The following is a 15,541-nucleotide window of genomic DNA, read 5'->3' as shown; positions in this document are numbered from 1 at the left end:
GCAGTTACTCAAGTTTACTTGATATTTTCCAACGTACCTGCCACAAGGCGAGACTCCGATGGGTTCCTCCTCGTCCTCCTTATCCTCCTTCTGCTTGTCCTTCTGCTCCAACTTCTCCAGCTCGTAGATAGGACCGTACACCAGGCCTGGAAACCAAAACAATGAACGTTATATTTTGTTAAACTTACCCAAAAACTCATTAGTCTATAAAGGGAACTGGGCAGGAGAAAGAAGAAGGTCTATAACCATTATAACTGTCTATAAATATGTAGGAAGCTGTAACTTTCATCAGTTAACCATTCGTCGATTTTAAACTTTTTTAAACCACTTGTGAGATGCAGTAGTCAATCAATTAATAACAAATCAGAGGTAAAACATCAAATAGTGGATATTCAGCAGGTGCAAAAGAGACTCTGGTTACCCTCTTTTCAAACAAATTCTAATCCTAGAGATGTTATAGACTTTAAATGGCAAATGGACAAATGCTGATAAATAAAATATTACCATTCTGTGGTTCCTGCGGCTGATCTTCTCCGGACGCATCAGTCTTTGATATTCGCTTCTCCGTTGCCGTTGCTATCTCGATGTTCTCTTCCTGAAAGTTAAAGAATTCATAGTCTTTCCTTGATACAAACTGCAAGATTTCGTTATTTTTTCCATGTTTCATATTAATTACTAGACAGAACCCCAAAAATGTATCCCTCTTCTACTATACCTGCTTAAACATTTGGGGGCATTGCCACTTAAACTAAAAACGTTACAACTACAAGTAATTTGGAAAAAACATCTCCATGTTCTAAGGTCTCAGAGCATACCCTGAACTGTATTGGAAACCACTTACATCTAATTCTAGAATACTCTTATCCCCTCAACTTCCAAAAGTCTTCCCCCACCCACTTCCCCCTTACTCTTGGCTTCTAGAAACTTCCAAATTTCTTACCAGATCCTGTTCGGAGATAAAAGCGTCGTCTTCGAGCCTGGCCACCAGCTTGTTGCCGCTGTCATCCAGCTCAGGGTCGCAGAGAGCTCCCTGACCGGAACTGCGCCGATGAAAACCGCCTACGCCAACACCCACTCCTACTACTGGTTGACTAGCCTGGAAAATGTAGGAAAAAGGTGTTAAATTAAATATAGAAGGCAAGAAAGTAAATAATATTGAACCGAAAGTCTTGGGTAAAGATATTTGCCGCTCTGAAGTTAGTCATTTAACACCCTGCGTATACGCAATGGCGTTTCGTTCGTAGACTTCGACTAGCATGAAGTCATTAGTAGCCAACTTCACAGTTGCAAAGTTATAGGCGAAAACTGCAGTGCACTGGTTAGTAACTAAAACGACACATCGACGACATTCATTGTCAGCGACATCCATAGTGGTATTACATGCTGAGCGACTGTAGAGAAACAAATTACATAATGTTTAAAAATTATCACGTAACACTAGCCAAAAGTCGCTATTTGAAGTATGTACTCTGAGCACTTGTGAGGTTTCGCGTAACTAGTAGGGAAAATACTTATAAACCATGTTACTACTTGATAATTTCATTGATTAAAATCTCAATAGGCTCATGACAACATCTATCAACAAACTCATTCTAGAACATTAAAGTGTAGATTTTCTGTCGTCACAATACACGTTGAATTGATAGAGATAGCATTAGATAAAACGGCCTACTTTACATCGAGTATTATATTCGAGTATTCGGACAGTGTTTTATCCTAAACAAACGTAGAGACAGGCAAAAGGTATGTACATAAATGTAGTGTCTGACCGATCTCAAAAATATTATTATTGTTTTTATTGCACACTTGATATGAGAAACAAAAAATACAGAAAGTTTATGTACCTACTACTGAACCTAGAATTGGGTTCTCTTACGGCCAACCTTTGCGTAGTAGTTGCATAGAGATTCGAAAAGGGAGGATTTCAATTTCCCAAAAAAAATGGGGTTCACCTCCCCACTCAGAGACATTCAATGGTTACTTAAGCCATTCCTTAGTGAAGGATTTGTATGACATTCCGACACTAAGGAGTGACTTAAGTAATCATTAAATGTCTCTGAGTGGGGAGGATAGTCTAAAACGTCCACTGCTGGATAGAGGCCAAGGCAGACACCTCCCCCAAATAGGGGTTTTATATACGTCCATTATAATATTATTTACCTAACCATTGAACCAATTTATGACATTCAAGTTAAGTGATTGATTTTGTTGTAAAGATCAAAGTACTTGAATGTCCACTACCTACATGCACCAAATCTTTTGTCCCCCTTATCGATAATTTGAATGACTAATAATGCGTCATTTATCAATAGTGTTTGTCTTAGAAATGCATAGATACAAGATATCTGATGACAGGTGCGTCAAATGTCAGGTATATTGCAGTATAGATTACAAGGAACGATGACGAATGATATCAGTAGTATGTAATAGTCATCAAAATCTTGTTTAGAGGTAACTGTTTGTTTTGACTTGGGTTACTAATTTGTATAGAAAGTAGCAACATACATTAGCTTAGTTACTGTTACAGCCTTTTTATCGTCCCACTGCTGGGCACAGGCCTCCTCTCACACGGAGAAGGATTGAGCATTAATCACCACGCTTGCTCAATGCGGGTTGGTGATTTCAGACTATATAGTCCAGGTTTACTCAAGATGTTTTCCTTCACCTTTTCGTCAGCCGTTGGTGTCTAAGATATACTTAGCTTAGTGTCCTTTAATAAATCTATTAATTTATAAAAGAAATAAGGGCACTCTCCTTACCCCTTTTACAGTCTAGTACAGATTTTATAATGCTTCAATACTAATAAAATTATCATTAGCAGTACTGGTTGGCTTGATCTAAAATAGTCTGCACAAAAAAACTACTATGTGTGTTTTTGTATCATCCATCCTCATCCTCCGAGCCTTTTCCCAACAATGTTGGGGTCGGCTTCCAGTCTAACCGGATGTAGCTGAGTACCAGTGTGTTTTTGTATATGATGACAAAATAAAGTTATCATCCAAAGCCAATCCTCTCAGAAAAACACTTGATCAGAAAATACATGTATTTGGAAAAATACACGAAGATGACTATCGATAGCATTTAGATATCTCTTATCAAAAACAATATGACGAGTGTTTTTAAACTTTCTTTTGAAACATCGCCAATTTCAAAGAAAGGATTTGCAGTTTCGCGGAAGTATTGGATTAAAATGATGAAGTCATATTTACTTCTAAAAATGGGCGTGTCATTGTTTGTCGATAACAGTTTTTTGGTACTGGTTCATTGATTCTTGTGATTCGGTATAATCATTGTTGTAACGGGGATTGTAATCTGCATAATCCAATAATCGTAAGACGCGCATGTTACTAGTCACGACAATAACAAATATAAATAAATGATGATGATAGAAACACATCAATTAAATGATAACAATAGAGATTTATCAAGTCTTTTGAAACCAAAACATCCTCATACAAGACTCCCCCGGATATCGTGTTTTGGATAATCTGTGTAATCAAGCGTTATACACTATTTACTATATCAAAATTGTTCTATTAGTAGACACGTGTATTCCTAACGTAAAAGTTAAAGATTACAACAAAGTTAACCGGACAGTTAAACCATAAAGCAAGCCATTTACTTCACCTAACTGGCTTCAATCACATCATTAAGATAACATATTCATGGTCATTTCATTTTTCATTCTCGGAAGAGTGAGATTCATAATATACTAGGGCTCAATTTATACCGTCAAGGAAGGGAAACGACTTTTTAAAACATAGCATAATCAACTTTATGTGAACTACAAAACTTCCAATTAGATACGAGCCAAGAATATAGCTTGAGTACGCGAGAATTTTTATCTATGCTGAACACAGATTTTCAATAACACATTGACTCGCCAAGGTCGTTGTGACAGTCGAAAGACAGTAGGACTATGCTGCCTCCACCAACATGCTATGCATGCGTGCTGCGCGGTGAGTATGTGCAAAGCTTGTCACATGTTGGAGACCACAGATAGGAATAGTTTTAACTCAAAGATAGGCTCTTCGAGCATTTAATATACCACTTGATGCTGTATGGTGGTTATAGCGCCCCCAGTTGGTCACCAGAGCTTCGTTAGTTATTCAGCAGGGTTCAGCACGGGCAAGAGAGGTTTGTAAAATATTTTATGATATGGTACTTACAACACTAGTGGTGAGCGAATTCAGCATATCGAAGGTGTTACTCTGCTGCGTATGTATGATGGCGAGCGCGTTGTACGGCCGGGGGCCCACTAGAGGTGCCTTCATCACGCCCACCTCACTGCCGACCACCACCTGGGAACAAGGGTCAAGATGTTATGTTAAAAGATGATTGAGACAGTTTTTTCTAGACCCACGAGTTTCTCCTATCATGTTCACCTTTTGTCGGTCAAATAAAACTTTTTATTTTTTATTATTTTGACGCAATGTCTTTTAGAAATATGTCTTATTTACTACTGGTTAGTGCTCGTGGTATGCCAGCCTCCCGTAACAAATACTTCTTTAAAAGATAGCTTACATGTTAATTTGCTGTTTAGACCAAATTAATGATACATCAAAATCCTTGCTGTTTTTGCGTGATAGATTAAAAAACATCCATACAATCAATCTTTCACGTGTTTATATTGGTATGGACAAGGATTTTCCAATCTTTATAAGAATACTCACAACTTTATCCCATGGTATATTCAATACGGAACGCCAAATGCGATCCTGCTTACTCGCCCCTTTCGCAACGTCTAGTCTACTGGTTATTTGCCTATCCATTTTACAACTGTGCTGAATAAGTTTAAGTAGAGGTACTACATTGACACAAAAACTGCTGAGTACTTTGAAACTCACATTATAAATTATTTAAGGACCGGGAGAAACTGTTAACTATGCCCAAACGAACCAATTACAACTGCATTATTTATATTCCAATATGTCCCATCAAAGCAGGATATAACAAAATGATTATGGTTTGGCTTTTCACATCCTTTTCCGTAAATAACCACTACCTATTGTCAAAAGAGGATAACATTATACAACTTGACATTATTTGCACTTTTTTGGTGATTTTAATTGATTTAAAAATTTATTAAATTACTTCGGAAAATACAAATCATGGCAGTTTTTTGAGGTGAATGCTTCGACTGGTAGTGCGAAATTCAAAATAAAGTTTTTTTTTTAAGGTTTTACCTAAATTGATATTCGAAATGAGGTGTGGCAAACATTTTGTACCTCTTTTTGTGTGTATTTTTCTGTCCACACGACATACATAATGTTTATGTTTGCAACTTTTCCTTTGTCTCTTTACAATGCCACCAATATCATACAAAAAAAAAACAATAAAAATAGAGCTGATCTGATAGTCTACCTTGAAGGTCTTCTCTTTCCCGTGCACGGTCTTCTCCTTGGCTGGGAGGACGGTGGCTGACTCCAGATGATGTCCTGGCGGCTGGGAGATCTGATGTCCGTGGCTGTGCAGCCCTGATGTCATCTGTAAACGTAGGCAAAAGGACTTGTTAAATTAAATATTTTTGATTAAAGACTGTTTTAATATAAAATTAATCGAAAAAGCGCATAACTCAACAATGCCTGGACCAATTTTTCAATTTTTTTTTTAATCCGGGAAGTAGTTCCCACAGGACGCGGGTTGAAACGCAAACAGCTGGATTAAAATAAAGTTCTTTTCGATTTGGTTTGCTTGTCTGAAGTTGGCTACTAGTGACTTCCACAGATTACAGTCAAAACGTATGAACAAACTACTACTGCGCACGCGCATAGTGTTTTTTAGTGTATAAATCACATATTTGATGTTTTTATACAAATATAGTAAATTCAAAGCTATGAATTTATAGGACGTCAAATTACTGAGAAAAAACTGATGATAATATTATGATAAGTATGAGAATAAATCAGAACGTAACTGTACTAATAGCAATTTAATGTCAGGAAAATATGTGGTATAGTTTCCTGTCTGTCAGACTTTTAATGGTTTGACGCGATCTTACAAATCAGTCAGAGCAATAATCTTTACCAAAAACTGTCTCATTATCATAAAACTATTCCGCTCATGTTGATGAATATTGATGTCTAATTTGCTACAGGTCCAGGATAAGTTGTCTATAAATTGTTTTACGACGGAATTCAATACCCGATCCATCCTTCTTTTGATAAGAGATTGAAATTTGACATAATTTATATGTAGCTAATGTCTAAGTTCAATCCTCCATAGCAAAAAACGGATCGGTTATTGAAATCTACAGTTAGGGAACCAAACTACGATGTTTATTCGAAAAATATGCGATATAAGGATGCCTTGGCATACAATATTTATGGCGAAAGGGGGAAGGGAGTACATAATGTTTATATACAATACCAGAATTTAATATTTTACAAACACCAACCATCTAGCCTTCACACTTGTAGCCTTGATGTAAGTGACTAAATAGATGTTTTTTTACTAGACAAAGTTTCAAGATTAGATTATAATTTTGGATCATTTTGCTAAAGCCTCTATCTCCAGACATACACGTGAGTTTATAAATAGAAGCAAAACTAAAATAAATTATCTCTACGATAAGATACAATGTACTAAAATAGATTCTCAGAAGCAATCGAGTTATTGTCCTTTTAATGTAATTTGCTGTCAGATACAAAGTTAATAGTTACTAAGATATAAGTTCAAAGTTAATAAATATTAGTTAATTTGAAGAGTACTTAAGATATTTAGTTTAATAAGTTAGCCTTTTAATTTAATTTTCTTTGAGAGATGACAGATATTACTTAGTAATTTAAAAAAAAGTTCATCAAACAATTTAGAAAAGTCAACATCTTAATATATCCCTAATAACCATTCTCTTACAAAAGTAAATAAACAAATACCAAAGACCACCAAAAAAAAAATACGAACCAACCAAACGCTACCAAACACTAAAAATTTTCACTTTCACTTCAAAATCACTCTTATTGCTTTCTAATAACATTTGTCCACGCATCACTCCTGTCTACAAGACACAAAAATTTATCAAAAGCGCGCGACTGTACTGAACAAAACAAACAGTTGTGAATGAATGAGTAATAATTATATCATTCACCGCTTATACGCTGGTCTGGGGGACCGAGGATAAAGGTGGAAACATACTTATGTGTCGTCGCGTGTTGTGACGCGCCAGATATGTCTCTTACCATGGAGAATAAATGACTAACGGAGGTGCCATAACGGAAAATCTCTTAAGGTAGTAGAGCGCAGTTTGGGGACGAGGAATGTTACTAGCTCTGGCATTATTTTCAAAGCAAAACCAATCAATCAATAAATATTTTTCCGATTGGTTTTGATTTGACAAGGAACCCTCACGCCTCATTAATTCTATTAAAAGATCATGCTTAGCCTGAGGTTACTTTGAACTGTAAGGAGGCGCCTAACTATTTATGGCATCTCCGCTATCGTTCCATCCTCCGAGTCTCTAACCATATTAAATGTATGAAACAGATTTGCTCCTGGCGCGTCACGACACGCCGCGACACATAAGTATGTTTCCACCTTTAAACTATGACGGCTGTAATCTCTAACTAATGATAAGCGTCATCGATCACTTATCGCGTTATGATGTAACGACATTCCTGAACTGTGTAAAACGTCTCATTACATGTTTCAGTATAAACAATGGAGGTAAATGCGTTGTTGGAAAAATGTTATATAAAGTAATAAAGTTGGGTTTGGTAGGGGAACGTGTACATAATAAAGTGTATTATATCATGTGAGTAAAAACAGCGAGAGTGGTAAAGAAATGAGACAAAAATAAAGTAGAGGGGGAGGACTAGAATGGAAAAGAATGAGGGAGGGTGGGAGATGGGACACGAAAGGACATAATGGAAGAGTGTAATAATTCAACAGACAAAGACAAAAAACGAGCGAGGAAGATAAGAGAAAACAAGATTACAAAAAAAGAGCAGAACCGGGTAATCCCCTAACCATTAACCAATGACAAATTTTATGGAGCAATCTGGTAGTATTTTCTTTAGTAATAACTAAACAAACGAATCTAAAACATTCCTTTATATGTCGAAATATTTCTAAATTACACCATCCAGCACAGACCACACACAGACTCGTGTAAGTCCTCACGCATGCGCATTGCTTCCGTGCAAACGTGCGTACGCGCACCTACACGTTAAATAGCTGTCTAACCTAATGTCTTAGTTAATTATGTTTGTTAGTAAATTCAGATGTTTAATAAATCTATAACGTTTTTGGTATGTATCCAGATTAGATTTACATTGCAAAAAGCAGATTAATGAAACAATGAGCTGACGATGGAGTAAAGCTACCATATTGAACAAAAATAAAATCCCAGAAATAATGAGAATATGATCGCCTTTTACATCAATATGCAAAAAGAGTGCACTCCACCTTCTTGTCTGCCGTAAATTGATATAAAAATAAACATCTATTTTACCTATAATATCACTTGCACCAAAAATATCCAGGAAAACAATCACTTGAAACTCCTATCTATTATAACAAACTGACAGCAAAGGTCGTTGTTACGGCTTAATAATGTTTACACTAATTAGACACTGATAATTAACGTTTTACTGCTTTCGAGATATCTTTAGTGTCTAATGCAACCGACATTTACGACGGACAAATAATTTCTAAGCTTTGATAAAAATTGATACCATCTTATATGGATTTTTTAAAGTTCCTATGCAAATATGTATTGGCTATGAGACAAGTTTTTAATGTGCTATCGATTTTGCTGTGAAAATGTAATTATATTTAACTTTTTTGGAGAAACAGAAACTATTGTTTATCTCTTAGTTTCTTTCTGACACAGTGAGGTAACCTCAGAGGTAGTCGTAAGAAACTAAAATGTTTAATTTCAAAATTCATGTACAAACTCTAGGTGATAGATTAGAAAATATTTTTCTACTATCCAAAATTATTATTCTAAAAATAAATGGCACTGTCATGTTCAAAGAACAAAAACAAGTCTACTTATCAATATTTTAGAACTTAAGAAAATCTAAAATTCTAGAAGCTTGTATCTAACAAACAAGACATCATATAAGATCATTAGATTATCTAAATCAGATAACAAGTGTCCTCCCCACGACCTAACACATTTATTGCAATCAATTGATTTTATGTTTTATTTTATCGATTACAAAATGTTACATAACATGACTATCTGCTTCCCGCGGCTTCACATGCCACAATTAACTAAACTACCTCGTACAACAGGATAAAAAATTCTCATCCTCATCCTCCGAGCCTTTTTCCCAACTATGTTGGGTTCGGCTTCCAGTCTAACCGGATGTAGCTGAGTACCAGTGCTTTACAAGGAGCGACTGCCTATCGGACCTCCTCAACCCAGTTACCCGGGCAACCCAATATCCCTTGGTTAGACTGGTTTCAGACTTACTGGCTTCTGACTACCCACCCTTAACGACTGCCAGCCGTAGCGACAGGATAAAAAATTGTCTTCCTCGATAAATAACCAGCCAGCAGTTTCTGAGATTAGCATGCCTAACTAAACGAACAAACTCTTCTGCTGTTTACATGTTATATATTGTTATGGTAAGTGATAACTTTCAAGTTTGTTACGTCAATTTATGAAGGGTTAAGATCGTTATCTATATATAAGAATATATATATATATATAAGAAGTTGACTATTGCACTTGATCGCCATGTTCATTTGAATGAACCACTTTGTACCGATAAGCTGACAAAAACAGAAAGCGTGTAAAGTATCAAATACAAAAAGCAGAAGAATAAACAATTAAATAATTTTATCTCCAAATCTGCAGATTGTTATCGTTTTTTTTCTTTTTTCAATATTTTATCTAATCGTTTCTATTATTTGGTGTCTAAACAACAAAACGATCTAACAGCAAAATTATCTAATGTGATTATAAGCAGGATTTTGAGAAGCCTAAAAAAGGCAATTTTAGCCAACACGAGTTATTTCCCTAACACAGGAAGAAGTGTCATGGGAAACCATAAGTGAATATTTTTTATGTATCACCTGTATTCACCAAGTACCGTAAAATCACCCTTTACGCACTAGACTTAACATTTACCCGCTGAACTTTAGAAGTTTACGTGGCTAAAATCAGTACGCCTAATTTCCTCAAAGGGCACATTTTTCATCGACATAAAAAAGGAGGTATTCTCGTTGTGTAATTTTTTTTGTCAAGCTCACATCTGTTATCTATACGTAATAAATAACCCTTTGCGATTGAAGCTCATTTCTGTACCATCCATAATATCATTCTTATCATTGCGTCGTCAGCTCAGCATATATAAAGGTCAGCTCAGCATTTCTGTTGTTTCGCTTACAGTTACAGCCTTTTTATCGTCCCACTGCTGGGCACAGGCCTCCTCTAACACGGGGAAGGATTGAGCATTAATCACCACGCTTGCTCAATGCGGGTTGGTGTTTCGCTTACGAGAGATAAATTATACATTTGCCCCACACAAGTCATTTCAAATCCCTATATCTAATAGAAGTCAAAATAACGCATATTGGTTTGGTAACGGCAGTAAGGATGCAACTGACCAAAACCACGTATTCCAAAAAATAGGCATTATTACAATACTTTCATACAAATCTGACGCATATTCTAAGAAACCCAATACGCATAGTACCTATACCTACTGCGCATTTATTACTTATTGCAAGGTATTAACTCAATCTGCAGTTGCAGGTACCCATCGTAAATCTATGCGTCATCTTATGACGTGGGGAATCGTCACTATCCTTTGCCGACTTGGAAAGAACTATGAATGTTTTGTTTTGGTATTTTTTCTTTGTTGTTCCAGGAAATTAATTAGGGCGAAATTAGTAATGAAAGTTAAGGAAGTGATTAATATTGTTGTGAATTTTGGTTGTTTTTAAAGTACGGTCCAGTTAATAGATAAATTGTTTTGAATAGAATTCTAATAAATTTTCAAACTCAAACTCAAAATATTTATTTGCATGTTAATGTTGTACAGTTCTTAGATACAGGTTTAGGTTCAGCTTAACGGCCTTTTGCAGGCATTGCAATTGGGTGTCGATGGCAATCCTAATGAGGTGTAATTAGTATTAATTACACTAAATAAAACATGTGTCATAATATCAATATTTTGAATTTGATGTCAAATAACCTAATTAGTCATCTGTATTTGGTTAGTTAAGAGAAATAGTAAATTAGCCGTGCCCTACAGAGTCTACAATTGTCTTAGCTCTAAGCCATTTTGAAATGCAATACATTGTGGAATGCAAATAAAAAATAAGAATAATACACTGAAAATAATAAAAATGTCTATGCCAATTTAATTTCCTAACGTGAGCCGAATAAATATTAAAGTTGTTATTGTCAACGGTTGACTGAACATGTCCTGTATTGTACACGAACACGAACAGTACAAATGTACACAATATCAATGACAATTTGTAAAGTTGTTGGCTGCACACTTTTGATAGAGTGTACTTCAGGATAAGTACCAAAAACTGGAAGCATTGCCACATTGATAGTATTTGTTTGTGAGTATGTATGACTAGCCGTTTTTCCGCGGTTCCACCCGCCTGCCGTGGGAACTGCTGCCCTCACTTAGATAGAATATGGCATATGTTACTCGTGAAGGGTGTAGCTTAAGCTTTCCGACAGGGACAGAATTTTTCAAATCAGTTCAGTAGTTTAAAACCAAACAAATACAAAATTGTTTCCTTTTTATCACATCAGTATAGAAAACGTTACTTATATAAAAATCTATCAGTCAGTAATCTAAACGGCTACTAGCCATGTTCAATTTGAATAGAACACAAACGCTGCCTGAGGCAGAATTTAGTGTCATACTCAGTCATACCCCTTTTTTCTCTGAAGATAGGGACGTCAGTTACCTTTATACTATTATATTAACTAGTTTTTGTCCGAGAAATGTAGTACAAAGAAAACATAGCCTAGCGCTAAGGTGTGGAAGCATTTTTGGAATTCGTCCAAATTCCGGAGATTACCCCTAATACACAAACGAATATAATACTAGAACATGGCTTCCGCCAGGAGCTTCACCCACTTCCCGAGAGAACTCCTTCTCTCACCTAGATTAAAGTAGCCTGGGCATATGTTATTATGACAAACATACATATAGGCTTTATTACTACCAAGTTTCATAAAAATCTAATAACACCCATTGGTACAAACATCCATTGGGCAAAAATCCATCCGTACGTACAAAACTTTTCGCAATTACAATAATAGTACGATAATAGGATATAGTTGAAAAGAGTTAGCAAGCCATACTACATATTTCCCAGAAGTAAACCAGTCCGTTGACCGCAGACCAGTACATAGTGACGTCATTGCCTACCTATCTATTACCTAGGTCGTTTCTACCCCCTGGGGCGCGATAGGGTGGCTGTTGACCTATGCTAGACCCTGAACTATTAGGCCGAACGGTCGTACCTAACTAGGTAGGTATAGTAAGTTCAACTCAGTCGTGCGCGCTGCCCTATGTGTGGGTAACCCTTGTACATATACAGTGACTTTGTGTGCGTGACAAGAGGTACAGTCGGGTACAAATACAGTTATTTAGGGGTTGTATACGGCTGTTTAAAGTACAGTTATTACGTAATTTAGTTTATTTATTTATAATGATTCTGTATCGCTACTTGAAAAATCAAATGATGAATTTTCGGATTCGCTACTTTCACCAATGTTAATTATAAATTCTGACTCCATGTCAAAATGTCTATAGTATTCTTCTTTTTTCTTTTGTACATGTCGAAAAGTATTACCCAACATCCCTTCATCAATTTGACTTAAACGTTCATTTATGAGTTTCATTATTTCCGTCTTATTTTGGTCGACATTATGCGAAGCAATATAATTTTTTAAAATTCCCCACACATTTTGTTTCCATTTTTATACTAAATTATAGGTCTTTTACATTCTTAGTCCACACATTTATTTATTGTCCGCGTACCCCGAGCTAGAAAATATGTAAGGAGTATTTAATTCATCTTAGATATTTCACTTCATTTATTTCTTAGATACTGTCAATGTCAATTTGAAAAGCCGTATGAGAAAATAATGATAAACTGTAAAATGTAATAATAAAAAGCTTTGAATGTTGTTTCATTTTTTTGAAACGCTACCTGACTCCTTAAAACATTTTCTCCGTGAAGAACTAGACATTTTCGTAAACGACTGTACCCATAACAAAAAGCGATGAGAACACGTCATGCTCGGACGACGTCACTGTCACACGAATGAAAGTTGTATATTTACAAGCCGACGCACACATAGGGCCGCGCGCAAATCTGAGTTGAACTATCTATACCTACTGCTTGAAATTCAAATTAATGGCGTAGTACTTGTAAGGGTTGAATTTATAGGCCTGAATATGAAATTGCTAGAACTTATGTTATAATCTATTCAGTGTAATAAAATACTAATGTAATAGAGATTTTTTTTTTTGTGTTAAGGCTCCGAAACTACTCTTCCCGAGTAACATGGGCTATATTTTATCCCGGTACGGGCAGTAATGCCAACGGGACGAGGGTGAACCGCAGGAAAACAGTATCTAATAAAACCCGAAATACAAACAAACTAATGAGAGACTTAATAATAATGAGCTATATTTTGCTTCTGTACTACTCAGTACAAATGAACTATTAATGGAAAACAATAATACAGATTCAATTACTTAATTGACCCAAAACGGTTTTATACATTCTCATTAATTAGGGAAGTACATACTTAATAATAATATTTTCAATATTATTTGTTCATCGTCGTTAAGTATTAATAAACGATATTTTCTCTATAATATATAGACACGGCGCCTTTTCTAAGAAATGTATTAACAAAATATTGAGTCAAAACTCATAATAAAGTCATTAGGTACGAGTATAATAGAAGTTAAAATTGAGATGTTCAAGCATTAAAAATCAAATAATTTTTGATTTCTATAGAAACGATTATTATCTTCCTTATGGCAACAATTATACTAATGAGGAGAAATAGAGTAAGTAATTAAATATTATTTAACGTAACTAATATGTCCAGTAATAATCATAATAATGTAGAACATGTTAATTGAATTATTTATCATTCACTTTAATACTTCAACTCAATGAATATTCATTTTAAAATTTCCAATCTAATGTTATAAACAGGGTTCATATTTTGGAAACTTGTATTAAAGTTTGTCATGTTGGGGCGTTATCTCCAAAACTGACATAAATGATCTTTTGAACAGCACTCTACACTGTTAATAAAAGGAAAGTAAAAAAAACTGAGGACTTTAACTAGATTTTCAGATCTAGGATTTTCATATCCGCAAAACGGCTGTAACCCAGGCGCAGGCAAAGTTTGTGAGCTAAAACCCCGCCCGACCCAATGACCTAATTCCAAAAGTTCACATGAAAACTACATTTTATATCCTAGTATTAAGCTGGCAGTTCCAAGTCGTTAATGCGGAAATGCTACATAACGAGCAATCTATGAAAAAATCTACAACTACCTACACCAAAAATTCTCATCTATCGGATCGGCAAAAAACATAAGCCTACTGTCAGCGCAATCGATTATAAAATCAGGAATCTTTTCAAGATCGCTCAATCAATTCTAGAACGGTGTTTCGATGCGATCTCGAAACAGGATACATAACAAAACAAAAAATATATACAAAAGACCATCAACATAAGAAATATTAAGTTTACTATTACATTATTTGTCTGCATCGCAATACAAACATAGAAGAACAAATTGCATACTAAAATAGGTAAAAATATTGACTTAACACAAGTGCCCTAATAACATTTTAGAAGCACTCGTAAAGTAATCGACCATCTAATACAAACTTAATATCAAATATATCTAAGTAAATAGGAAAGAATACGCAATATACTGGACTTGGACAATGTTTACTCAATCTGAACTTTTATACGAATATAATAGAGAGGAATTATATCTTTGTTTGTACCCTAAAAACTCCGAAACTATTACGAAAGATGTAGCTAGACTACACTTGAGTAACGTGGGTTATATTTTGTCCGGGTACGGGGAGGAGTTTCTGAAAGCGGGTGAAACCGCAGGAAAACTACCAGTCTGTAGCAACATAATAAAGAGGAAACATTTCTCTGTTTGTACCCTAAAGGCTCCGAAACTACTAAACTGATGTGAAAAATTCTTTCACTGTTGGAAAGCTACACTATCTCTGAGTAACATAGGCTATATTTTATCCCGGTTAGGGAAGAAGTTTTTCCGGGATGCGGGTGTAACTGCGGGAAAACAGCTAGTATATACATTTAAGTAAATAGGAAAGAATACGCAATATACTAGACTTGGCCAATGTTTGCTCAATCTATACTAATATTATAAAGAGGAAAACTTTGTTTGTTTGGTTGTAATAAGTAGGCTCAAAAACTACTGGACAGTTTTTAAAAATTCTTTCACTATTCGAAAGCTTCATTATCCACGAGTAAGATAGGCTATATTTTATCCCGGTACGCGCAGTAGTTACCACGGGACGCGGGTGAAACCGCGGGAAAACGG

The 15,541-nt window shown here is 35.5% G+C and overlaps 1 protein-coding gene across 20 annotated transcripts in view; it reads right to left on the bottom strand.

Moving 5' to 3' along the window:
- LOC124642824 overlaps positions 1-15,541 on the bottom strand; it is a 64,747-nt gene that overhangs the window by 38,310 nt on the left and 10,896 nt on the right. For 19 of the 20 annotated variants that reach the window (XM_047181528.1, XM_047181527.1, XM_047181529.1 and 16 more), the window contains exons 3-7: positions 5,365-5,487; positions 4,170-4,301; positions 941-1,096; positions 505-595; positions 38-146 (exon numbers count right to left, since the gene is read on the bottom strand). In XM_047181528.1, coding sequence (XP_047037484.1) covers positions 38-146; positions 505-595; positions 941-1,096; positions 4,170-4,301; positions 5,365-5,487 — 611 coding nt within the window. Of the gene's footprint in view, positions 1-37; positions 147-504; positions 596-940; positions 1,097-4,169; positions 4,302-5,364; positions 5,488-6,903; positions 7,030-15,541 lie in introns of those variants that run through there. The other variant, XM_047181546.1, reaches the window with a different exon arrangement.

Source organism: Helicoverpa zea, chromosome 25 (assembly GCF_022581195.2).
Source record: "Helicoverpa zea isolate HzStark_Cry1AcR chromosome 25, ilHelZeax1.1, whole genome shotgun sequence".
In the NCBI taxonomy this organism is placed as follows: domain Eukaryota; kingdom Metazoa; phylum Arthropoda; class Insecta; order Lepidoptera; family Noctuidae; genus Helicoverpa; species Helicoverpa zea.
The sequence above is the reverse complement of the archived record's forward strand: the minus strand, read 5'-3'. Positions and strand labels throughout refer to the sequence as shown.